This window comes from Oncorhynchus keta, chromosome 28 (assembly GCF_023373465.1).
Source record: "Oncorhynchus keta strain PuntledgeMale-10-30-2019 chromosome 28, Oket_V2, whole genome shotgun sequence".
NCBI classification, from domain to species: Eukaryota; Metazoa; Chordata; class Actinopteri; order Salmoniformes; family Salmonidae; genus Oncorhynchus; species Oncorhynchus keta.
Window position 1 is genome coordinate 19,228,214 of NC_068448.1, and position 25,889 is coordinate 19,254,102.

A 25,889-nucleotide genomic window follows, 5' to 3' on the forward strand; every position below is an offset into this window, starting at 1 on the left:
CGACACAATCCTGTCTCAGAGCTCTACGGACAATTCCTTCCACCTCATGGCTAGGTTTTTGCTGTGTTTTTGCGGCTAGCTAGTTAGCGGTGGTGCGCGCTAAATAGCGTTTCAATCGGTGACGTCCCTTGCTCTGAGACCTTGAAGTAGTGGTTCCCATTGCAGCTTTTGTGGAGCGATGGGTAACGATGCTTCGTGGGTGACTGTTGTTGATGTGTGCAGAAGGTCCATGGTTCGCGCGAGGGGATGGTCTAAAGTTATACTGTTACACATGCACTGTCAACTGGTGTGTGCCTTTCCAAATCATGTCCAATCAATTGAATTTACCAATTAAGCTGTAGAAACATCTTAATGATGATCAATGGAAACAGGATGCACCTGAACTCAATTTCGAGTCTCATAGCAAAGGGTCTGAATACTTCTGTAAATAAGTTATTTTTTAATTTTTTAAATTTTATTTTCAGAAATGTCTAAAAACCTTTTTTCCGAATACACTGTATCTTATCCATTTAACTGCATTACAACTATCCAAAAATGTTACCTTTTCCATCAACTCCTAGGTGAAAACTCCCTCTCCCATTTCCATGCTGGGTACCAGGGGAGATTCTCAGACGGACACTAAATGGACATCTGATCTGTAGCTGTGGAAAGTGTTCTTGTCAGAGGTTATCCTGCCCTGCTATGTCAGGCCGGATGTTAGGTCTATCCTGCAGAGACATACATCCCGAGTTAACATCAGCAGGCCAACAGCGAACACAGTCCAAGTGAAACAGGAAGTTGGTAAACATTGCTTGTTCCATTTCTTAACAGTGGGAAACTCCTGAGCATGGATGGCCAAAATGTAATGCGAGAGGCCTGTCACATGAAGATGGGGTTTGATGCTGAGATAAGCTTTAAGCAGTGTTATTTTAAACTCCTTTGATTCATTTTTTGCTACTGCTATGACTCCACCTTCAAGGACTAGTGGTGAGTATTGAACGATGATCCGTCATTGTGCTGCCACACTATAGACGGGTTAGCTGGCAACGTCACAAACATTATGCAACGGCATCGATGTTGCCGGAAGGTGTGCCTTGTTATGATTCTGAACGGTCAGATAGCTAACAACAATGACAAGAAGCTGCCCTGTGGGGAATCGTAGGTGGCTTGTTTCAGCTCGTTCTATCTTGTTATTGATACCTGTAACGGCCTGACCTTAGTTCCTTTTTTATGTCTTTATTTTGGTTTGGTCAGGGCGTGAGTTGGGGTGGGCATTCTATGTTTTCCATTCAATGTTTTGTTCTGTGTGTTGTATCTCTATGTGTTTGGCCTGGTGTGGGTCACAATCAGAGGCACCTGTCAATCGTTGTCTCTGATTGAGAACCATACTTAGGTAGCCTGTTCCCACCTGTGTTTGTGTGTAGTTTCCTGTTTTGTGTTTTTTCACCTTACAGGACTGTTTCGTGACGTTCACACTCTTTGTTGTTTTTTGTCATTCAGTGTTCAGTTTATTTAATTAAATTTACTATGAACACTTACCATGCTGCGTGTTGGTACGATGATTCCTATTCGTCATCATCAGACGAAGAGGAGAGCCATTACAATATATGTTTTGTTTTAGGTATTTTGACTGATATGGCAGTCAAAATACCTAAAACAAAACATGCTAATATGTCAAAAAAGCTTACCAACAACTATACTTATGTATTTGAGAGACAACAAGTGCTCATTGTTTCAATAAATATTTGTATACTAAATATAGTTGATATTATATGTTGTTAACAGTCCTAGCCAACCCTGTCTCTTTTGCCCTAAAGTAGAGCAAGCCTCGGTTTTGTTGCTAAACAACCAACCTGTCTATTCTTTATTAAGAAACTATTCCTTAGACTGTGTGTAGTATATAACTACTATAACCTTACATAGTCCTGAGAAAACTATTAGTGGAATTAGGGAATGATTTAGTTCATTAAGTATTGGTGGCACTGGAATCCTATGCGACAGTTTTACCTGCTAATGTCCTGTCCTGTCCTGTCCTGTCCTGTCCTCTCCTCTCCTCTCCTCTCCTCTCCTCTCCTCTCCTCTCCTCTCCTCTCCTCTCCTCTCCTCTCCTCTCCTCTCCTCTCCTCTCCTCTCCCTCTCCTCTCCTCTCCTCTCCCCTCCGTCCATTCCTGCCTGATAGTATCTTACCATCAGTGAGGGGAGATGGGACATCAGGGGCGCGTCTTGGCAGGAAGAGGAAAAACATGACGTGTTGCACAGCTATGATTATACCAAGGGAGACCCGCCCTCCATGAAAACAACCAGCTGAGATTTTTTTTGTCCACCCAGGGGTGGGGTGTGTGGGGATGTTTTGTCTACGGGTGGGTGGGGGGGGGTGGAGGGATTGAAAGGAGGGATGGAAGGGTGGAGGGACTGTTGGGGGCTCAACCCCACCTGGGATTTGTCTAATATGGGTGGGGTCCAGTGGTCCTCCCTCACAGTAAATACTCACCCCACCTCCACCCCGACCCAGACACATCTGTCCTGTAAAATACAGATGGCTTCTCCCCGAAGGCTGTTTCACCTCTAGAGAAAGAAGTCCTGGTGAAATAACGGTTAAATCATACAGAGATTTCTCAATATGGAGCTAGACAAGACAATATTCCTGCCAAGATTTATTTAACTTAAGATACAAACGATAACAGTACAGAGACTGATTTACAGACAGGATGTTTTCTGTTTCTTTGCATTTTATTTAACGCCTTTTACTGAAAATGTATCTGTCTATATGCTTTAAACTACAGTTCCTGAGAGTACTTTAATTCTAATAAGATATGGCTCTACTGTGTACTGTGATTGTAATACTGCTTTTCTACTGACATATACTATTAATCAAGGAACCTGGGAACATTAGCTAAGATTCCCATTAAGTTCTAGTTAGGTTTGTATCTAAAGTTAGGATGATAACATCCCAAAAACATTCAAAAAATATTTTTGATGAAATATCCTTGGAAACTTATCCTAACATTCATTAAAATTCAGTGCAGTACATGTGTAACAACCACCACAGAACATTCCCCAAATGTTCTCATTAGGTTTCCAGGTAATGTAATAACACAATGTACCAGTAATGTTATTCCAGAAAACCAAAATTGGTTCTGTGAAAGTTCCCAAAACACAACTGTCCAGTCACGCTGATGATTGTACAATGTTTGTATTAAACATTTGTCTGATGTTGTAAGAATGTTCCCTGAACACATTTTGTATGTTCTGTAAAGGTTCTCAGAATGTTCCATTAGGTTGTGGGAACAGTCTGGCTTGAACATTTTGGGGACGTCACAAAAGATATGTTCCCAAAACACGCAAAAACTGTCCAGTTGTGTGGAGGTTTCTACAACGTTTCTTTCAGGGTGCAAAAAAAGATTCACTTGATGTTGCAAGAACGTAACCAGAACACATTTTGTCTTTTGTTGTAAGGTTCCCAGAATGTTTCATTAGGTTGTGGGAACAGTCTGGTGGGAACATTGTGGGGACGTCACAAAAGATATGTTCCCAAAACACACAAACTGTTCAGTTGTGCGGAGGATTCTACAATGTTTCTTTCAGGGTGCAAAAAACATTCACCTGATGTTGCAAGAACGTTCCTGGAACACATTTAGTATGTTCTTTAAAGGTTCCCAGAATGTTTTTTTTAGGCTGTGGGAACATTGTGGGGATATGAAAAGAGACAGGTTCCCAAAACACTAAAGCTGTCAAGTTGTGCTGACCTTTGATGTTACAAGAATGTTGACAGAACAGCATTTCTGAATTTTCAACGGTTCCAAGAACATGTAATTAGGTTTTGGGAACTGTGTGGATATATTGCAAGAGATAGGTTACCAAAACACCAAATATGATGACATTCAGAAAATGTTTACGTTGCACAGGACATTCCCTTAATGTTGCAAGAACATTTTGTGATATTCACGAAGATTGCACAGAACATTCCCACAATGTTGCTTAATGTTCCACAATTTCCAAATAAGCCCATTAATATTCAGCTTATTTGTTTTAGGTTTAATATAATAGTCTCACGCACACCACCGTTCAAAAGTTCTGTGTCACTTAGAAATGTCCTTGTTTTCAATGAAAACATACATGAAATGAGTTGCAAAATGAATAGGAAATAGAGTCAAGACGTTGACAAGTTTACAAATAATGATTATTAATTGAAATAATAATTCACCCCATGCTTCCTGAAGCACCTCCCACAAGTTGGATTGGCTTGATGGGCACTTCTTACGTACCATATGGTCAGCTGCTCCCACAACAGCTCAATAGGGTGACTGTGCTGGCCACTCCATTATAGACAGAATACCAGCTGACTGCTTCTTCCCTAAATAGTTCTTGCATAGTTTGGAGCTGTGCTTTGGGTCATTGTCCTGTTGTAGGAGGAAATTGGCTCCAATTAAGCGCTGTCCACAGGGTATGGCAAGGCGTTGCAAAATGGAGGGATAGCCTTCCTTCTTCAAGATCCCTTTTACCCTGTACAAATCTCCCAATTTACCACCACCAAAGCACCCCCAGACCATCACCTTGCCTCCACCATACTTGACAGATGATGTCAAGCACTCCTCCAGCATCTTTAAATTTTTTATGCATCTCACGAAGGTTCTTCTTTGTGATCCGAACATCTCAAACTTAGATTAGTCTGTCCAAAACACTTTTTTCCAATCTTCCTCTGCCCAGTGTCTGTGTTCTTAATCTTTTATTTTTATTGGCCAGTCTGAGAAATGGCTTTTTCTTTGCAACTCTGCCTAGAAGGCCAGTATCTCGCCTCTTCACTGTTGACGTTGAGACTGGTGTTTTGAGAATACTATTTAACGAAGCTGTTGAGGACTTGTGATGTGTCTGTTTCTCACACTAGACACTCTCTTGCTCAGTTGTGCACCGGGGCCTGCCACTCAATTCTATTATTGTTAGAGCCAGTTTGCGCTGTTCTGTGAAGGGAGTAGTACACAGCGTTGTACCAGATCTTCAGTTTCTTGGCAATTTCTCGCATGGAATAGCATTCATTTCTTAGAACAAGAATAGACTGACAGACTTCAGAAGAACGTTATTTGTTTCTGGCCATTTTGTAATCGAACCCACAAATGCTGATGCTCCAGATATTCAACTAGTCTAAAGATACCCAGATTTATTGCTTCTTTAATCAGGACAACAGTTTTTAGCTGTGCTAACATAATTGCAAAAGGGTTTTGTAATGATCAATTAGCCTTTTAAAATTATAAACTTGGATTAACTAACACAACGTGCCATTGGAACACAGGAGTGATGGTTGCTGATAATGGCCTTCTGTGCGCCTACGTACTGTAGATATTCCATAAAAAAATCTGCCCTTTCCAGCTACAATAGTCATTTACAACATTAACAATGTCTACACTGTATTTCTGATCAATTTCATGTTAGTTTAATGGACAACTGAAAAAGTGTGTGCAACCAAGGAGGCCTTCAAACCTGACTCATTTACACCAGCTCTGTCAGGATTCCTCCTGACAGAGCTGGTGTAAATGAGTCAGGTTTGAAGGCCTCCTTGGTTGCACACACTTTTTCAGTGGGCCAAAATTCACCCAACTTATTGTGGGAAGCTTGTGGAAGGCTACCCGAAACGTTTGACCCAAGTTAAACAATTTAAAGGTAATGCTACCAAATACTAATTGAGTGTTGGTAAACTTCTGACCACTAGGAATGCGATGAAAGAAATAAAAGCTGAAATAAATAATTCTCTCAACTATTGTTCTGACATTTCACATTCTTAAAATAAAGTGGTGATCATAACTGACCTAAGACAGGATTAATTGTCAGGAATTGTGAAAAACTGAGTTTAAATGTATTTGTCTAAGGTGTATGTACTCTTCCGACTTCAACTGTATCTGTTTAAAGTAAGAATTGTTGTAGACTGACCCCAGGCATGACGTCGCTCTAGTCTAGCCTCTGGGACACATTGTGGCTCTTTGTCTGAGGGCACATTAATATTGCAGATTTAATTAACGGCCTTGGATTAATATTTTCTTATGGGGCTGTGGGGTCACATTGGTGTCTTGTGATTATACGGAGATGGTTGCAGCTATCCAACAGTCTACTAGATGAAGTGACAGAAAAATATCCAAAAATAAGGGCTGAATATAGCTTGGGCATGCAGATTTCACGATTGTCTGAGAAATACCTTGCACTCTCATCTAACAAATTGTCTATAAAGAGAGTGCAAATTATAACCTTGTCCGTTTCTCTATCAAATCTTAACCTGCCTGACACCTGGATATCACAAAACATGATCAGTACTGGTCAACACAGAGAGACAGCTGTGTGAGGGATGTTTTCTTTGCCCCACCCAAACACTGAAAGACAAAACTGTGTGAAGTGATGTCATAACTACTGCTTATACAAACCAGCTGTGTGACCTTATGGGCTGCATGGGATACCATGGTGTGTGTGTGTGTGCGTGCGTGTGTGCAGTTGAGCTTTAACACATTTTACCCTGCCAAAACCTTGCCTGTATATATTCCCTCCAACACAGCAGATAGGACTGAGTGAAGTAAAGAGAGAGGTATCTAATGAAGTTATTGAGAGGGGCTACAACTTTTCTTTACACAGGAAATGTCACGCCCTGACCGTAGAGATCCTTTTATTCTCTATTTTTTTTTGGTCAGGGTGTGACTCGGGTGGGAAAGTCTATGCTTTCTGGTTCTTTGTTTTTGGCCGGGTATGATACTCAATCAGGGACAGCTGTCTATCGTTGTCTCTGATTGGGAATCATACTTAGGCAGCCTTTTTTCCTCTTGTCATTTGTGGATTGTTGTCTTTGTTAGTGGCATGTATAGCCTTACAGAGCTTCGTTTGGTATTTATTGTTTTGTTGGCGACATTTAAAATTAAAAAATTTACGCTTACCACGCTGCATCTTGGTCGGGTCATTTCCTTGACAACGAACGTGAAATTAGATGAAAATGTCATTATTTTTTTTTTTTTTAAGTACTTTATTTTCCAAAATGTATTCTTATCTTGAACGTTAGGATGCTAGTAGAATTAAAACAGTCATTCGGGAATGTACAAAAATACAGAAAATGAATTCAAAATAGAACTGAAAGCAAGGTAACACTTATGCGCTGAAATGTTCTCTAAAACGGCCATTTCTTCCAGTTAGATAACCAGCAGTACTCACTGTTTTGCTGAATGTATTAAAAATAACATAGTGTTGTAATGTTATGTATAATGGAAATGGTTACATTCCCCTTAGTTCCTGATTTAAAAGGTCAGCAATATGACTTCATCATACCCAGCGGAACGACTCTCAGCTTGTAGATATTTGTAAACAAGAAGTCACCCTGCTGTGTATACAGTGTACTTTAACAATAGATTGGGCTGGGTTGTTAAGAATGCCGTTCTGCAAAAATGTAGTATTGCCAAGCTTTGAACAACATATATTTGGGCAACTAGGCTAACAAGACGTATAACACACACTAAAAGAGACCCAAACACTACCTTGATGTCACAAAAAGCAGCAAGTAGTTTCTCCATATGTTCACTCCTCCTCCCTCTACAGTATACAGTATCTCCGCATGGCAAGCTGGTGAAAAGGATTTCTTTGGCTTAGAACAAAGCAAGTGTGAAAAAACACAAAAACACAAGACAAAACAGAAACATCATATTATATAACATTGTTCCGTACAATACTGTATGTATTAAGTGTCTAATTATATACTGTTACAAAGGTATTAAAAAGAGAATAATACTGACTTATTTAAAAGGATTGGCACACCTGACCTCTTTATATACACAACACTGTGTCCCAGACCTTACACACATAAGTCTGGTATCGTTTTCAGCAGTCACCATTGTGACACTGTGTGGATCTAGTTTTTCTAACTTCTGTCAGGCCATTGGCTTATCTGGGTTGAACTTGCAGTAATGAAGGGGAGAATTCCTTCCTGCTTCGTCTCCTATAGATTGATACAGTGAGATTAAGCACCAAAAGAAGACCCCTCTCCAGGTCACTACGAGGGACCTTTCTCCCCAAGCAATCACCTTGTCTGCTTATTTTAATAAATTGTATTCTATATTTTTTGGGGTGACACACATGTACATTCTCGCACAGACACACACACTCACATGCCAACACACATCCGCCTGTACACACAGAAAACAAGCACAAACACACACTGCTTTTACACGCACAGCAACACTCCTTACACGCACACGCACACGCACACACAGAACACAATAACACAAACATAACCAAACTAGCTCAGCTTCCACTCGGATAAGTTTGTAAACAGATTCAAGAATGTGTTATGTTATTTTCTCCTTTTTATGATCAACTGAGGACCAATGTGAGTGGTAGTGATGCAGTGCTTCAATTTATGGTTAAAGGATTTATGTCAGGAAGCCTTAAACCTGATGACGTGAAGGCAGGGCCCCTCCTGGGCATTGAAAATGACTACATGGTTGATGTGACCCATGCTGCAGTCTTAGAGCCACTGGTGATTGACAACACAAAACCCTCCCTCCCCACCACCCAGTACTAACCCTGGCCCAGTCTCCAGCCCTGTATGACGTCCGCAACCCAGGGACAGGAACACAGCCCTCGGCATCATCATCATCATTCACATTATCATCAACACCTGTTCATTGTAGTCTTATGGTTACTTTACCATGGGGTTGTCCCTCCATTTGAATTGTTGAGGCATGTAGCCGAAGTGGGTCACACAGAAAGTCTGAAGGAGTGTTTATGTGAGGGTTAAGAGGGGTAGTTCTAGTCCCTAATGTCCGTGGTAGGATGGGGCCTCTGGGGATGTTCTGGGGGGGAAGGGTTGGTGTTGGAGGAGGGGTGTGGGATCTGATCCATTCTTTTCCAGGTGTTCTAGGGGGTCTTCAAAGCTCTGTGTCTGCCGTCTTGGTGGTGGAGTGGCCGTTGGTGGGAGGGGGATAGGTCTTGGCGGCCTCTTGGGAGTCCCCGTTAGCAGGCTTCTCCAGGATCTCAGGGGGGTTGAGAGGGGCAACAGACACCAGGGTGTTTCCGTGGTTCTCCTCATCGACTGGGTACGCCTCCTCAGCCTGCACACACACACATACACAAACACACACCATACACACACAGTCAACATCAACAGGCTGCTCGTCAATTATAAACAAACATTATGGATGTCTTTCCTCCACTAGCAGCACTGTCTTTGTTGAGGCACATACCCGGTGGAGGGTCTTTATCATGTGACATCGCTACTGACTGGTCTTAGAGAAAATTATCTGTATCTTTTTGACCAGGAGATGAAACAGTTGTATGCATACATGCACACACGTACACAGACACACACACCAAACACACACTCCTCATCTCATTACATTGCTTCACGGCACAGTTGGCCCATGCTCAAGGTTAACCAGTGGTGCTAAAATGTATGTTAAAGTAGTATACAACCAATGAATTACAAGCTATACACAAATGAGATCTAGAAAACATGCCAATAGCTCTACAGTAATACATACACCTAGAGGCCTAGAGGTACAGTCAACCAAAACAATGGTCAGCCAGTGTAGTCAGAGATAGAAGGTGAACTGACCAGCCTCATGCCCTTGGTGTTGTGTCCACGGTAGTTCTTCATATAGTAGCATCCGATGATGGCAGCTGCCAGCAGCAGGCCAGTAATGATCACGGGCACCAGCACAATGGGAGTGTGTGTTCCCCACTGAAGAGCTGCCTCCACCACACCTAGCTACACACACACACACACACGCACGCACGCACGCACACACGCGCACACACACACACACACACGCGCGCACACACACACACGCGCACACACACACACGCGCACACACACACACACACACACACGCACACACACACGCGCGCACACACACACACACACACATCGTTCCTCATGAAGCTGGTTGAGAGAATGCTTGATATAGGATTACAATTTTAAAAATCCAATAGATAACCCTATCACATTTTGGAACATATCCTATAGGATTTTTTTTCTCTAGGATAGAATCCTGTAGGAGTCCAATGGGACTGGTTCCAAAATCTGATTGGATTTTCTATTGGATATTTAAAATTGGAATCCTGCAGGATTTCTTTACTAGGGGTTAAGCCATGCCACACTGGCTGTATCTATGGAGGGGACTCTGGGAAGCTATGGGAGATTCCTCTATAGAATTAGGAATTAGAATACTGGAATGAGAATGAACCTTCTTATGATGGTCCAAAGATCAGCCATTTTGACTATAATTCCATTACAATTGCCAATGCATCATGTGCCTACTTTTATTTTCCTGCATATGTTAAAGCAGGAAATGCATCACCTATGCCTGTACTGCCATTTATTCCAATTACACTGGTTTTGGATTTCTCCCTGACCAAGATGGCTGCCATTTTGTCCCCATTATGGAACTTTGAGAGTTTATGACATAGCCCCTCTAGTAATATAATAGAATCGCTATGGATTCCTCACTCTGATGCCTGGGGACTGTTCAAGTCATGGTTAGTTCACTACCCGGCTTTATGCCAAGCCACTTTGTTATTTCTATTAAACCAGATTGTGATTTGTAAGTGGGGCCCTGCATATCATTCCACTGCCTGGTTGGTTCCCTACATTGTCCATATCTCCCTCTTATAAAACTATCATGCTACCTGTGTCGCAGTCCATTTAGAGTTGTGTACATACAAGATAGCATGTGAATCAATATATTTTCCCTCCCATTTATCGCTATGGGGATGAGTAGCTATAGTTGTTAAAAGTGACTGGGAATAAGAAGAAAGAAGGCTTAGTTTTCTGCTCCCATAAGTATGAGTGTGTTGAAGTGGACATACCTGGTCCTTGATGCCTTCACTGACCAGGCTCTCTGACAATTCCTTAACACCACCTGTAAGGAGGGACCAATGGGAGTGAGAAAAATATCGTATACAATATTCAGATTGTCTAGATTAGAATACTATAATGTTCGAAGAAACACATTACTCTAACGTATTGTTATGATTATCATTATTATGAGGCAATACAGGGAAACCTACCATCAGCGCGTGTCAAAAGATATGTGTTAGAGTTCTCTTCCTGGAACACTTGAAGGTTGCAGTCCCCTGCGCACCAGGCTGAATCCTCCAAGATTCTTTTGGTCTCCAACTATGGGAAAGCATGTCAGTTTAACAATCATATATTGTTATGCTCAATTCTCAGCTATAAACACAATGATTTATGTGTTAAAACCACATCACCTTGATGATGACACTGATCTGTTTATTCTCACAGAAAGCCAGAGGTCCCCAGAGTATTTTGGCACGCCCTGTTCCAGTGACCCAATGGGACTAGGCTGCGTCGACTGTTGTGGTTCTCTTACACAGGGAGGATGTCTATCCTCATCTTAACTTCACCACACCAAACACACAATGACGGTCATGGTTTGAGCCGGCTACAAACATACACTCTGCTCTCTTTCTCAGCGTTCTCTCCCTTCTTCTGTAGAGCTAATGCCTCTCAGATGCTTCACAGTAGACTTGCAGTGTTAAATGTTATGTGGGTGTGCGTGTGAATCTGTCCAGCTGAGTGTGTGAGTCAGTGTGTTCACCACGCCATATGCCATTGTGTTTGCGTAATGGAAGATGCATAGCGTCGGATGGAAAACGACGAAATCAGCGACTACACCCCATCTCTCTCTCTACCACCTTGGTCTTGAACTATGATATCATCACATTGCACAAGGGCCTTGGGATGGGAACTCTCCCTCCCCACTCTGTGTAATGCGATCCAGACAGCGCTTCTCTTCCCCATAGGCCGCTATGTGCAAACACAGCATCCTCAGTCAGGAGTTCCACATCAACAGCTACAGCCTGGTCTCCCCATAACACTGAGCTATCCTAAGGGTAGGAAGGAAGGAACCCTGCACAGCCCACATCAGCTCCCCATCCCTACTACTCTACCCTACAGTACAAAGCTAATTCGTGTTTAGTATCCAGTCTCCTTCTCGTCTTCCTCTCTCTGCCTCCTGTTCCCCCCGCCCCTCTCTCTCTCCCCCTCTCTCTCTCCCTGCTCCACCAGTGACTCATTTAAGCTATGCTCAGGACCTCTAATTTTCATTACAGTGGGCCTCTCTCAGGGATGACCTCAGTCTCACTATTGGCAACCACAACACGATGTCTGCTTTTCTATTTATTTTCATTTAGATAGAAATGGCTCTACGAGATTGCCGTTTGTGATTGAAATCTAAGGCCTTGAGTGAGACTGGTGTGTGTGTTCTTTATAGTAATTATGTTATTATTAGCTGCTGCCATTTATAGTGTTGACTGAAACCTCAGAAAAGGGGACAACGTTTCTCATGGGAATTTACAGGGATGTTTTTTAGAGAACATTCCAGGACTTTTCTCATTGAGAGATTTTCCACGACTTTGGAGTGGATCTCGGTTCATGGGAACGGCTCCATGGATAGAAGGTGATAGATAGACATTACTCTTGTCTTATCAAGGCTTCCCAGCAGCTCACCCACTCTCTGTGAATGCTTGTCTTTTTTCACTTGTTTCAGACCTGGTCCCCAAGCCAATTTCTCTGGTTGAATTCATGCTCGGATTAGCAGGCTAGACCCACACGTCAATCCCTTATTGTTCTCATAAGGTGTTTGTTTTTGTACATGGGTACATGTCTTCATGGAATTATCATGTCATCAGTCAACACTACCATGGTGTTTCATTCCATCTCACACTGAGGGTTCCACTACACCAGTTCCACTCTACATACCCTGCTATTCTTCCATTGACCGTGGCCCCTGGAGCACACAGAGACACCCAGGGAGGAAACATTGTCCTCCTCCCCGTTTGTCTTCTGTGACGACAGATGGACGGATGATTTAGAACAGCTAAAGAATGTCTGAAAACAGATCTGCCTTTATCAGGCCACATATTTCCAACAAGCTATTTGGAACATATTCATCTTAAACATATGAAGTGGAATGAGACAGAGACTTCCTCCCAGGCCAAGGCGCTGGGAGCCAGATAAGGGCCAAGGCATATGAAACGTGGCACCAGGGCTGAAGGGTAAGGGGCTACCTGTCTGTCTCTGTTCATCTCCCAGGCAGTTGGCTGGTACAGGCTGATATCTCTGTAAGGGTTTTGGTTGGAAACAGAATGTAGTACAATACACACCGTGGTAGAGGCTGGGGGAGGGCAACTGTACCAGAGATACCCTTGTATGCGGCTTAGGCTGTATTGTTCTGTTTTATGATAGACGAGAGCTAGGTGGGGTGGTCGAGCACAAAAGCTAATATGGCATGGGAAACGTCCATAAGGAGACATTTTATAATGACAGTAAAACATGTTGCTACTCACACAGCTGGTTTCTGAAGAAAGATCCACCTTGACTGCATCCTTGTCCTTCACTGCCTCCTTGTCCACACACTCAACATTGGGCTGCAGAGACAGAGAGGGCATAAAGCTTTCAACTCAAGTGTTGACATCATCAGATTCTGTAAGTTCGTCTCTCCATTCAATCACAATCTGTTACATTCCCTCTATAATGATTTACGATATGATGAATTTGAAGTTAATTTGCAGTCCTACAGTTGTGTCAAGTTGGCTGGATGTCCTTTGGGTGTTGGACCATTCTTGACACACACAGGAAACTGTTGAGCGTTAAAAAAAACAGCAGTGTTGCAGTTCTTGACACACTCAAACCGGTGTGTCTAGAACCTACTACCATACCCTGTTCAAAGGCACTTAAATCATTTGTCTTGCCCATTCACCCTCAATGGCACACATAGACAATCCTTCTCAAGGCTTGAAAATCCTTCTTTAACCCCTTCATCTACACTGATTGAAGTTAACTAGTGACATCAATAAGGGATAATAGTTTTCACCTAGATAGTCTATGTCATGGAAAGAGCAGGTGTTCCTAATGTTTTGTACACTCAGTGTATACACTAGATGACTGACAGGGTGCACTGTTTTGAAGCCACCGCGCCTCCATTATGGCACTCCCCCACCATTGTAAAAAAAATATTTTGGAAGCTATAGAAATGAATACATTTGTTTTTGACACGTTTATTATATTACAGACACCGTAATGCATACTTTTAAATTATATTATGTGAGATAAATATACATATACATCATTGTTCTGAACTGTCTTTCAGAATTTCATAATGATACAGCATCTAAATATATTGTAGACATTCCCCATTAGTTAGGTATTACTCACATTCACAAGAACCTGTGTCTTGGGTACAACCAGTGCATCAGTTGCTTCAGTGCCCTGTGTGTGTACACCAGGTCCTGCCGTGGTTGCAGAAGTTTCACCTCCTGCTAAGAAGTCACTGGTTGGCACCATGGAGGAGAAGGCAGTGTCCTGGTCTGATCCAGGAGCACTGGCCCCAGTAGTGTCGTAGGCTGTGGCGTCGGCGACAGTAGTGGCCGTGTCGTCTACGGGGGATTGAGTGGTTGCGGTGGAATAAATACCATTAAAAAATGTTTACATTGAAAACATATTTTATACACAAGTGAAGCTGTTCCGAATAGGCTACCCAGTCCCCTTCATGAATCCTCCCAATCCCACCCCCTATCCTAACCTGATGTATGTCAATAGAAGTGAAGAAGAAAGCAAACAAACAAGACAAACATGCAACGGATACTGGTAGAGACGTACAGGCAGACAGGACAACATAATAATAACAGACTGGACAGGCAGACAGGACAACATAATAATAACAGACTGGACAGGCAGACAGGACAACATAATAATAACAGACTGGACAGGCAGACAGGACAACATAATAATAACAGACTGGACAGGCAGACAGGACAACATAATAATAACAGACTGGACAGGCAGACAGGACAACATAATAATAACAGACTGGACAGGCAGACAGGACAACATAATAATAACAGACTGGACAGGCAGACAGCACAACATAATAATAACAGACTGGACAGGCAGACAGGACAACATAATAATAACAGACTGGACAGGCAGACAGAACAACATAATAATAACAGACTGGACAGGCAGACAGGACAACATAATAATAACAGACTGGACAGGCAGACAGGACAACATAATAATAACAGACTGGACAGGCAGACAGGACAACATAATAATAACAGACTGGACAGGCAGACAGGACAACATAATAATAACAGACTGGACAGGCAGACAGGACAACATAATAATAACAGACTGGACAGGCAGACAGGACAACATAATAATAACAGACTGGACAGGCAGACAGGACAACATAATAATAACAGACTGGACAGGCAGACAGGACAACATAATAATAACAGACTGGACAGGCAGACAGGACAACATAATAATAACAGACTGGACAGGCAGACAGGACAACATAATAATAACAGACTGGACAGGCAGACAGGACAACATAATAATAACAGACTGGACAGGCAGACAGGACAACATAATAATAACAGACTGGACATGCAGACAGGACAACATAATAATAACAGACTGGACAGGCAGACAGGACAACATAATAATAACAGACTGGACAGGCAGACAGGACAACATAATAATAACAGACTGGACAGGCAGACAGGACAACATAATAATAACAGACTGGACAGGCAGACAGGACAACATAATAATAACAGACTGGACAGGCAGACAGGACAACATAATAATAACAGACTGGACAGGCAGACAGGACAACATAATAATAACAGACTGGACAGGCAGACAGGACAACATAATAATAACAGACTGGACAGGCAGACAGCACAACATAATAATAACAGACTGGACAGGCAGACAGGACAACATAATAATAACAGACTGGACAGGCAGACAGGACAGTATAATAATAACAGACTAGACAGGCAGACAGCACAACATAATAATAACAGACTGGACAGGCAGACAGGACAACATAATAATAACAGACTGGACAGGCAGACAGGACAACATAATAATAACAGACTGGACAGGCAGACAGGACAACATAATAATAACAGACTGGACAGGCAGACAGGACAACATAATAATAACAGACTGGACAGGCAGACAGGACAACATAATAATAACAGACTGGACAGGCAGACAGGACAACATAATAATAACAGACTGGACAGGCAGACAGGACAACATAATAATAACAGACAGGAAGGCAGACAGGACAACATAATAATAACAGACTGGACATGCAGACAGGACAACATAATAATAACAGACTGGACAGGCAGACAGGACAACATAATAATAACAGACTGGACAGGCAGACAGGACAACATAATAATAACAGACAGGACAGGCAGACAGGACAACATAATAATAACAGACTGGACAGGCAGACAGGACAACATAATAATAACAGACTGGACAGGCAGACAGGACAACATAATAATAACAGACTGGACAGGCAGACAGGACAACATAATAATAACAGACTGGACAGGCAGACAGGACAACATAATAATAACAGACTGGACAGGCAGACAGGACAACATAATAATAACAGACTGGACAGGCAGACAGGACAACATAATAATAACAGACTGGACAGGCAGACAGGACAACATAATAATAACAGACTGGACAGGCAGACAGGACAACATCATAATAACAGACTGGACAGGCAGACAGCACAACATAATAATAACAGACTGGACAGGCAGACAGGACAACATAATAATAACAGACTGGACAGGCAGACAGGACAACATAATAATAACAGACTGGACAGGCAGACAGGACAACATAATAATAACAGACTGGACAGGCAGACAGGACAACAGACAGAGGACAACATAATAATAACAGACTGGACAGGCAGACAGGACAACATAATAATAACAGACTGGAGGACAACATAATAATAACAGAGGCAGACAGGACAACATAATAATAACAGACTGGACAGGCAGACAGGACAACATAATAATAACAGACTGGACAGGCAGACAGGACAACATAATAATAACAGACTGGACAGGCAGACAGGACAACATAATAATAACAGACTGGACAGGCAGACAGGACAACATAATAATAACAGACTGGACAGGCAGACAGGACAACATAATAATAACAGACTGGACAGGCAGACAGGACAACATAATAATAACAGACTGGACAGGCAGACAGGACAACATAATAATAACAGACTGGACAGGCAGACAGGACAACATAATAATAACAGACTGGACAGGCAGACAGGACAACATAATAATAACAGACTGGACAGGCAGACAGGACAACATAATAATAACAGACTGGACAGGCAGACAGGACAACATAATAATAACAGACTGGACAGGCAGACAGGACAACATAATAATAACAGACTGGACAGGCAGACAGGACAACATAATAATAACAGACTGGACAGGCAGACAGGACAACATAATAATAACAGACTGGACAGGCAGACAGGACAACATAATAATAACAGACTGGACAGGCAGACAGGACAACATAATAATAACAGACTGGACAGGCAGACAGGACAACATAATAATAACAGACTGGACAGGCAGACAGGACAACATAATAATAACAGACTGGACAGGCAGACAGGACAACATAATAATAACAGACTGGACAGGCAGACAGGACAACATAATAATAACAGACTGGACACTGGCAGACAGGACAACATAATAATAACAGACTGGACAGGCAGACAGGACAACATAATAATAACAGACTGGACAGGCAGACAGGACAACATAATAATAACAGACTGGACAGGCAGACAGGACAACATAATAATAACAGACTGGACAGGCAGACAGGACAACATAATAATAACAGACTGGACAGGCAGACAGGACAACATAATAATAACAGACTGGACAGGCAGACAGGACAACATAATAATAACAGACTGGACAGGCAGACAGGACAACATAATAATAACAGACTGGACAGGCAGACAGGACAACATAATAATAATAACAGACTGGACAGGCAGACAGGACAACATAATAATAACAGACTGGACAGGCAGACAGGACAACATAATAATAACAGACTGGACAGGCAGACAGGACAACATAATAATAACAGACTGGACAGGCAGACAGGACAACATAATAATAACAGACTGGACAGGCAGACAGGACAACATAATAATAACAGACTGGACAGGCAGACAGGACAACATAATAATAACAGACTGGACAGGCAGACAGGACAACATAATAATAACAGACTAGACACAACATAATAATAACAGACTGGACAGGCAGACAGGACAACATAATAATAACAGACTGGACAGGCAGACAGGACAACATAATAATAACAGACTGGACAGGCAGACAGGACAACATAATAATAACAGACTGGACAGGCAGACAGCACAACATAATAATAACAGACTGGACAGGCAGACAGGACAACAGACTGGACAGGCAGACAGGACAACATAATAATAACAGACTGGACAGGCAGACAGGACAACATAATAATAACAGACTGGACAGGCAGACAGGACAACATAATAATAACAGACTGGACAGGCAGACAGGACAACATAATAATAACAGACTGGACAGGCAGACAGGACAACATAATAATAACAGACTGGACAGGCAGACAGGACAACATAATAATAACAGACTGGACAGGACAACATAATAATAACAGACAGACAGGGACAGACAACATAATAATAATAATAACAGACTGGACAGGCAGACAGGACAACATAATAATAACAGACTGGACAGGCAGACAGCACAACATAATAATAACAGACTGGACAGGCAGACAGGACAACATAATAATAACAGACTGGACAGGCAGACAGGACAACATAATAATAACAGACTGGACAGGCAGACAGCACAACATAATAATAACAGACTGGACAGGCAGACAGGACAACATAATAATAACAGACTGGACAGGCAGACAGCACAACATAATAATAACAGACTGGACAGGCAGACAGGACAACATAATAATAACAGACTGGACAGGCAGACAGCACAACATAATAATAACAGACTGGACAGGCAGACAGGACAACATAATAATAACAGACTGGACAGGCAGACAGGCACAACATATAATAATAACAGACTGGACAGGCAGACAGGACAACATAATAATAACAGACTGGACAGGCAGACAGCACAACATAATAATAACAGACTGGACAGGCAGACAGCACAACATAATAATAACAGACTGGACAGGCAGACAGGACAACATAATAATAACAGACTAACAGACTGGACAGGCAGACAGGACAACATAATAATAACAGACTGGACAGGCAGACAGCACAACATAATAATAACAGACTGGACAGGCAGACAGGACAACATAATAATAACAGACTGGACAGGCAGACAGCACAACATAATAATAACAGACTGGACAGGCAGACAGCAGACTGGACAGGCAGACAGGACAACATAATAATAACAGACACAACATAATAATAACAGACTGGACAGGCAGACAGGACAACATAATAATAACAGACTGGACAGGCAGACAGCACAACATAATAATAACAGACTGGACAGGCAGACAGGACAACATAATAATAACAGACTGGACAGGCAGACAGGACAACATAATAATAACAGACTGGACAGGCAGACAGGACAACATAATAATAACAGACTGGACAGGCAGACAGGACAACATAATAATAACAGACTGGACAGGCAGACAGCACAACATAATAATAACAGACTGGACAGGCAGGCAGACTGGACAGGCAGACAGGACAACATAATAATAACAGACTGGACAGGCAGACAGGACAACATAATAATAACAGACTGGACAGGCAGACAGGACAACATAATAATAACAGACTGGACAGGCAGACAGGACAACATAATAATAACAGACTGGACAGGCAGACAGGACAACATAATAATAACAGACTGGACAGGCAGACAGCACAACATAATAATAACAGACTGGACAGGCAGACAGCACAACATAATAATAACAGACTGGACAGGCAGACAGCACAACATAATAATAACAGACTGGACAGGCAGACAGCACAACATAATAATAACAGACTGGACAGGCAGACAGGACAACATAATAATAACAGACTGGACAGGCAGACAGCACAACATAATAATAACAGACTGGACAGGCAGACAGGACAACATAATAATAACAGACTGGACAGGCAGACAGCACAACATAATAATAACAGACTGGACAGGCAGACAGGACAACATAATAATAACAGACTGGACAGGCAGACAGCACAACATAATAATAACAGACTGGACAGGCAGACAGGACAACATAATAATAACAGACTGGACAGGCAGACAGCACAACATAATAATAACAGACTGGACAGGCAGACAGGACAACATAATAATAACAGACTGGACAGGCAGACAGGACAACATAATAATAACAGACTGGACAGGCAGACAGGACAACATAATAATAACAGACTGGACAGGCAGACAGCACAACATAATAATAACAGACTGGACAGGCAGACAGGACAACATAATAATAACAGACTAGACAGGCAGACAGAACAACTTAATAATACAGACTGGACAGTTGTGAAAGGAAAGTGACCATATATATGGTCAAGTGTATTAAAGTTCATTTGGGAGGAAGATTGTTGTTGGAGGTGGGTTGTGTTTGGTTTTATCAACATAATTAGTATATAGTTCAGAATAACCTTTTAAAAACTAGAAAGAAAAGGAAGAATAGAAATGAAAAGGACTATCAGTACTTTGGGTGTCGACAGTGAGGGCTGGGACTCCTAAACCGTCAGAGCAGGGTGATAGTTTGAACTGAACACTATAGGTCTGCTGGTGTTATAAATGTTATGAATGGGTGTGATGTAATTCACCTTTAGATCAGTGACCGATGGCTAATGAAAAGGTACTACTGTTATACTGTACCTTACATTCAGTTGCCATGTAAGGTACTAATTGTAATTGTGTAATTAGGGCCACTCTCAAATCATGACGACCTGTTGTCATCTCCTGATCCTCCATATCATAACTACTGACTTCAGCTTTGATCTGGACTTTGGACAGGGATGTTATTAATGTCTTACTTCTGACTGTAGGGTTGGAAGGTGCATCTTCGAGTACTGATGTATTATCTGCAACAGAGCTGGAGGCATCTGTGATAACCGTATCAGGTGCAGCAGTGGAATCAGTGGGGTCAACTGCTTGAACTCCATCTGAGAGAGAGAAATGAAAAATAATCAATACAGTAGACCTGATACTGCCCCACTGTTCAGAGCTTAATGCAACCTTACCCTGCAATGTTAGTGCAAGGACTTTATATCCTGTAATGATTGTAAAGCATGTCAAACAATCAATGAAACGGACAATGCAAGACTGGTTTTGCTTCACATAGGCTAGAGCCAGAATTGTACTAACCCTACCACTGTAGGGAGCGCTCAAACTTTATTTAGTGTTCCTCTCCTTTCAGACAGTAGCTCTGCACTCTCTACAAACAATATTCTTAAACACGCCTATGGTAAATTACTGTTGTAGCCTGGCTGTAGGTATCCAGAAGGCTATTCTGTGGGATGAGTTTTGGCACGTGGGTGGTGTATTTGTGTGACTGTGGTTCGGGGGTGGAGGGCAGGTTGACACTGCCTGGCTCCTATGACCGACACCCTGTGCCCCAATGTACTTGGAAACTCTAACCCTGGCAATTTGACTGGGGTAACTCATGGGTACACGCGGAATGGCTGCCTGGTATTGTTATGCAATACTTTCCATGGTATTTTGGAATGTTCTATCAACTGATACTCAAGATTCGATATTCACATAATAAGGAATTCCCCTCGACCACGCCCAGAAATGGGGGGAAACAAACATTCTTTCCCATTGATCCGCAGTGGAAAAGAACCAAAATACTTTTTTTGTTATACAGAAATCACAAAACATGCCGATAAGCTGCTGTGTTGTTCAATGTACATGTAACCAGGTTTAAAATCCTGACCTACGGTTCCTAATGCTCCCACATAGGGAAATAGAACCTGTCAGAAGAGCCCTGAAAATGTTGATAATTTGAACGTGGAGCACAGGGCTTAACATGTCTCTCAAGGAGGCTAAAAAGAGATTTTGTCTTGGAAAGTTGAATATTTGTAGTAGTCGGGTAATTGGTTAAGAGAGGAAGATTGGAGGGAAAGAGAGGGAAGGTTGAAAAGACTGAGGGAGGCGGAGGTTTCAATATGTTGAAGCCAGCAATAACAAGGGAGAGGATATGTCAATTTCAAATCAAATGAATGTTTATTTGTCACGTGCGCTGAATACAGCAGGTGTAGCCCATACAGTGAAATGCTTACTTACAGGCTCTAACCAACAGTGCAAAAAAGGTATTAGGTGAACAAAAGGTAAGTACAGAAATTGAAACAACAGTAAAAAGACAGTGAAAAACAGTAGCGAGGCTATATAAAGTAGCGAGGCTATAACAGTAGCGAGGCTACATACAGACACCGGTTAGTCGGGCTGATTGAGGTAGTATGTACATGTAGATATGGTTAAAATGACTATGCATATATGATAAACAGAGAGTAGCAGCAGCGTAAAAGAGGGGTTGGTGGGTGGTGGGACACAATGCAGATAGCCCGGTAAACCAATGTGCGGGGGCATTGGTTGGTCGGGCCAATTGAGGTGGTATGTACATGAATGTATTGTTAAAGTGACTATGCATATATGATAAACAGAGAGTAGCAGCAGCGTAAAAGAGGGGTGGGGTGGGTGTGGGGGGCACACAATGCAAATAGTCCGGGTAGCCATTTGATTACCTGTTCAGGAGTCTTATGGCTTGGGGGTAAAAACTGTAGAGAAGCCTTTTTGTCCTAGACTTGGCTCTCCGGTACCGCTTGCCATGCGGTAGTAGTGAGAACAGTCTATGACTGGGGTGGTTGGGGTCTTTGACAATTCTTAGGGCCTTCCTCTGACACCGCCTGGTACAGACGTCCTGGATGGCAGGCAGCTTTGCCCCAGTGATGTACTTGGCCATACGCACTACCCTTTGTAGTGCCTTGCGGTCGCAGACTGAGCAGTTGCCGTACCAGGCAGTGATGCAACTGGTCAGGATGTTCTTGAGGTTGCAGCTGTAGAACCTTTTGAGGATCTAAGGAACCATGCAAAATCCTTTTAGTTTCCTGAGGGGGAATAGGCTTTGTTGTGCCCTCTTCACGACTGTCTTGGTGTGTTTGTACGATTCTAGTTTGTTGGTGATGTGGACACCAAGGAACTTGAAGCTCTCAACCTGCTCTACTACAGCCCCGTCGATAAGAATGGGGGGCGTGCTCAGTCCTCCTTTTCCAGTAGTCCACAATCATCTCCTTAGACTTGGTTACGTTGAGGGATAGGCTGTTATTCTGGCACCACCCAGCCAGGTCTCTGACCTCCTCCCTGTAGGCTGTCTCTCGTCGTTGTCGGTGATCAGGCCTACCACTGTTGTGTCGTCTGCAAACTTAATGATGGTGTTGGAGTCGTGCCTGCCCATGCAGTCGTTGGTGAACAGGGAGTTCAGGAGGGGACTGAGCACGCCACCCTGGGAGGCTCCAGTGTTGAGGATCAGCGGGGTGTTGCTACTTACCCTCACCACCTGGGGGTGGCCCGTCAGGAAGTCCAGGATCCAGTTGCAGAGGGAGGTGTTTAAGTCCCAGGATCCTTAGCTTAGCGATAAGCTTTGAGGGTACTATGGTGTTGAATGCTGAGCTGTAGTCAATGAATAACAATCTCGCATAGCTGTTCCTTTTGTCCAGGTGGGAAAGGGCAGTGTGGAGTGCAATATAGATTGCATCATCTGTGGATCTGTTTGGGCGGTATGCAAATTGGAGTGGGTCTAGGGTTTCTGGGATAATGGTGTTGATGTGAGCCATTACCAGCTTTTCAAAGCACTTCATGGCTACGGGGTCTGTAGTCATTTAGGCAGGTTGCCTTCGTGTTCTTGGGCACAGGGACTATGGTGGTCTGCTTGAAACATGTTGGTATCACAGACTCAATCAGGAACATGTTGAAATGTTAGTGAAGACATCTGCCAGTTGGTCAGCACATGCCCAGAGCACACGTCCTGGTAATCCATCTGGCCCTGCAGCCTTGTGAATGTTGACCTGCTTAAAGGTCTTACTCACGTCGGCTACAGAGAGTGTGATCACCCAGTCGTCCCGAACAGCTGATGCTCTCATGCATGCCTCAGTGTTGCTTGCCTCAAAACGAGCATAGAAGTGATTCAGCTCATTTGGTAGGCTCGTTTCACTGGGCAGCTCGTGGCTGTGCAAGCCCTGCCACATAAGACGAATGTCAGCGCCGGTGTAGTACGATTCGATCTTAGTCTTGTAATGACACTTTGCCTGTTTGATGGTTCATCGGAGGGCATAGCGGTATTTCTTATAAGCTTCCCGGGTTAGAGTCCTGCTGTGTAAATGTTGCCTGTAATCCATGGCTTCTGGTTGGGGTATAAACAGACTGAGCCGGATGCCAGTTCGAGTTCTGGAAGTGAAATGGAAGGGGTAGAAGGTGTTGTGAGTAGCTCGGAGAACAAGCTTTATTGATGAGCATGGTTATGATAAAGATACGTTTGATCCAGAAGGAGTGACATTTTTGGAGAAAGTGGATCCTTGCCTTTTGGCGGATCCATTTGTGGTTTCAGGGTGGGGGAGAAAGGAGTTGGGTGCAGTTGAATCAGGGAAAGGAGTGATTTATGGTGTAGCGTCAAGGTGGAGCAATTGAAGTTTCTTGGTGTTTGTAATGCCCAACGTTTGGTGCGATGCAGACCCGATGGTGAGCGTGGTGAAACAGAGGAGTCCCTGTCAGTCCTTTTAAGTCAGTCTTTACCCGACAAGGTCATGTTAGGATATACAGTGCATTCGGAAAGTATTCAGAGCCCTTGACTTTTTCCAAATGTTGTTACGTTACAGCCTTATTGTAAAATGTATTAAATAAAACATTTTCCTCATCAATCTACACAGAATACTCCACAATGACTAAGTAAAAACAGGTTTTAAGAAACTGTTGCAAATGTATAAAAACATAAAAACAGAAATACCTTATTTACATATTCAGACCCTTTGCTATGAGACTTGAAATTGAGCTCAGATGCATCCTGTTTCCATTGATTATTATTATTATTATGTTTATTATGTTTCTACAACTTGATTGGAGTCCACCTGTGGTAAATTAAATTACAGCAACACTCTCCATCCAACCTGACAGAGTTTGCGAGGAACTGCAGATAAGAATGGGAACCTCCCCATCCAACCTGACAGAGCTTGAGAGATGCAGAGAAGAATGGGAACCTCCCCATCCAACCTGACAGGGCTTGAGAGATGCAGAGAAGAATGGGAACCTCCCCATCCAACCTGACAGAGCTTGAGAGATGCAGAGAAGAATGGGAACCTCCCCATCCAACCTGACAGGGCTTGAGAGACTGCAGAGAAGAATGGGAACCTCCCCATCCAACCTGACAGAGCTTGAGAGATGCAGATAAGAATGGGAACCTCCTCATCCAACCTGACAGGGCTTGAGAGATGCAGAGAAGAATGGGAACCTCCCCATCGAACCTGACAGGGCTTGAGAGATGCAGAGAAGAATGGGAACCTCCCAATCCAACCTGAAAGGGCTTGAGAGATGCAGAGAAGAATGGGAACCTCCCCATCCAACCTGACAGGGCTTGAGAGATGCAGAGAAGAATGGGAACCTCCCCATCCAACCTGACAGAGCTTGAGAGATGCAGATAAGAATGGGAACCTCCCCATCCAACCTGACAGAGCTTGAGAGATGCAGAGAAGAATGGGAACCTCCCCATCCAACCTGACAGAGCTTGAGAGATGCAGAGAAGAATGGGAACCTCCCCATCCAACCTGACAGAGCTTGAGAGATGCAGATAAGAATGGGAACCTCCCCATCCAACCTGACAGAGCTTGAGAGATGCAGAGAAGAATGGGAACCTCCCCATCCAACCTGACAGA

At 42.9% G+C, this 25,889-nt stretch overlaps 1 protein-coding gene across 3 annotated transcripts in view; it reads right to left on the reverse strand.

The window, feature by feature from the left end:
- Positions 1-7,853: 7,853 nt before the first annotated feature.
- Positions 7,854-25,889, reverse strand: part of cd34 (CD34 molecule) — a 62,104-nt gene continuing 44,068 nt past the window's right edge. For 2 of the 3 annotated variants that reach the window (XM_052485084.1, XM_052485082.1), the window contains 7 exons: positions 21,003-21,131; positions 14,177-14,397; positions 13,309-13,389; positions 11,008-11,116; positions 10,807-10,859; positions 9,554-9,706; positions 7,854-9,050 (listed from right to left, as the gene is read on the reverse strand). In XM_052485084.1, coding sequence (XP_052341044.1) covers positions 8,868-9,050; positions 9,554-9,706; positions 10,807-10,859; positions 11,008-11,116; positions 13,309-13,389; positions 14,177-14,397; positions 21,003-21,131 — 929 coding nt within the window. In that variant the 3' untranslated portion in view covers positions 7,854-8,867. The remainder of the gene's footprint in view (positions 9,051-9,553; positions 9,707-10,806; positions 10,860-11,007; positions 11,117-13,308; positions 13,390-14,176; positions 14,398-21,002; positions 21,132-25,889) is intronic. The other variant, XM_052485083.1, reaches the window with a different exon arrangement.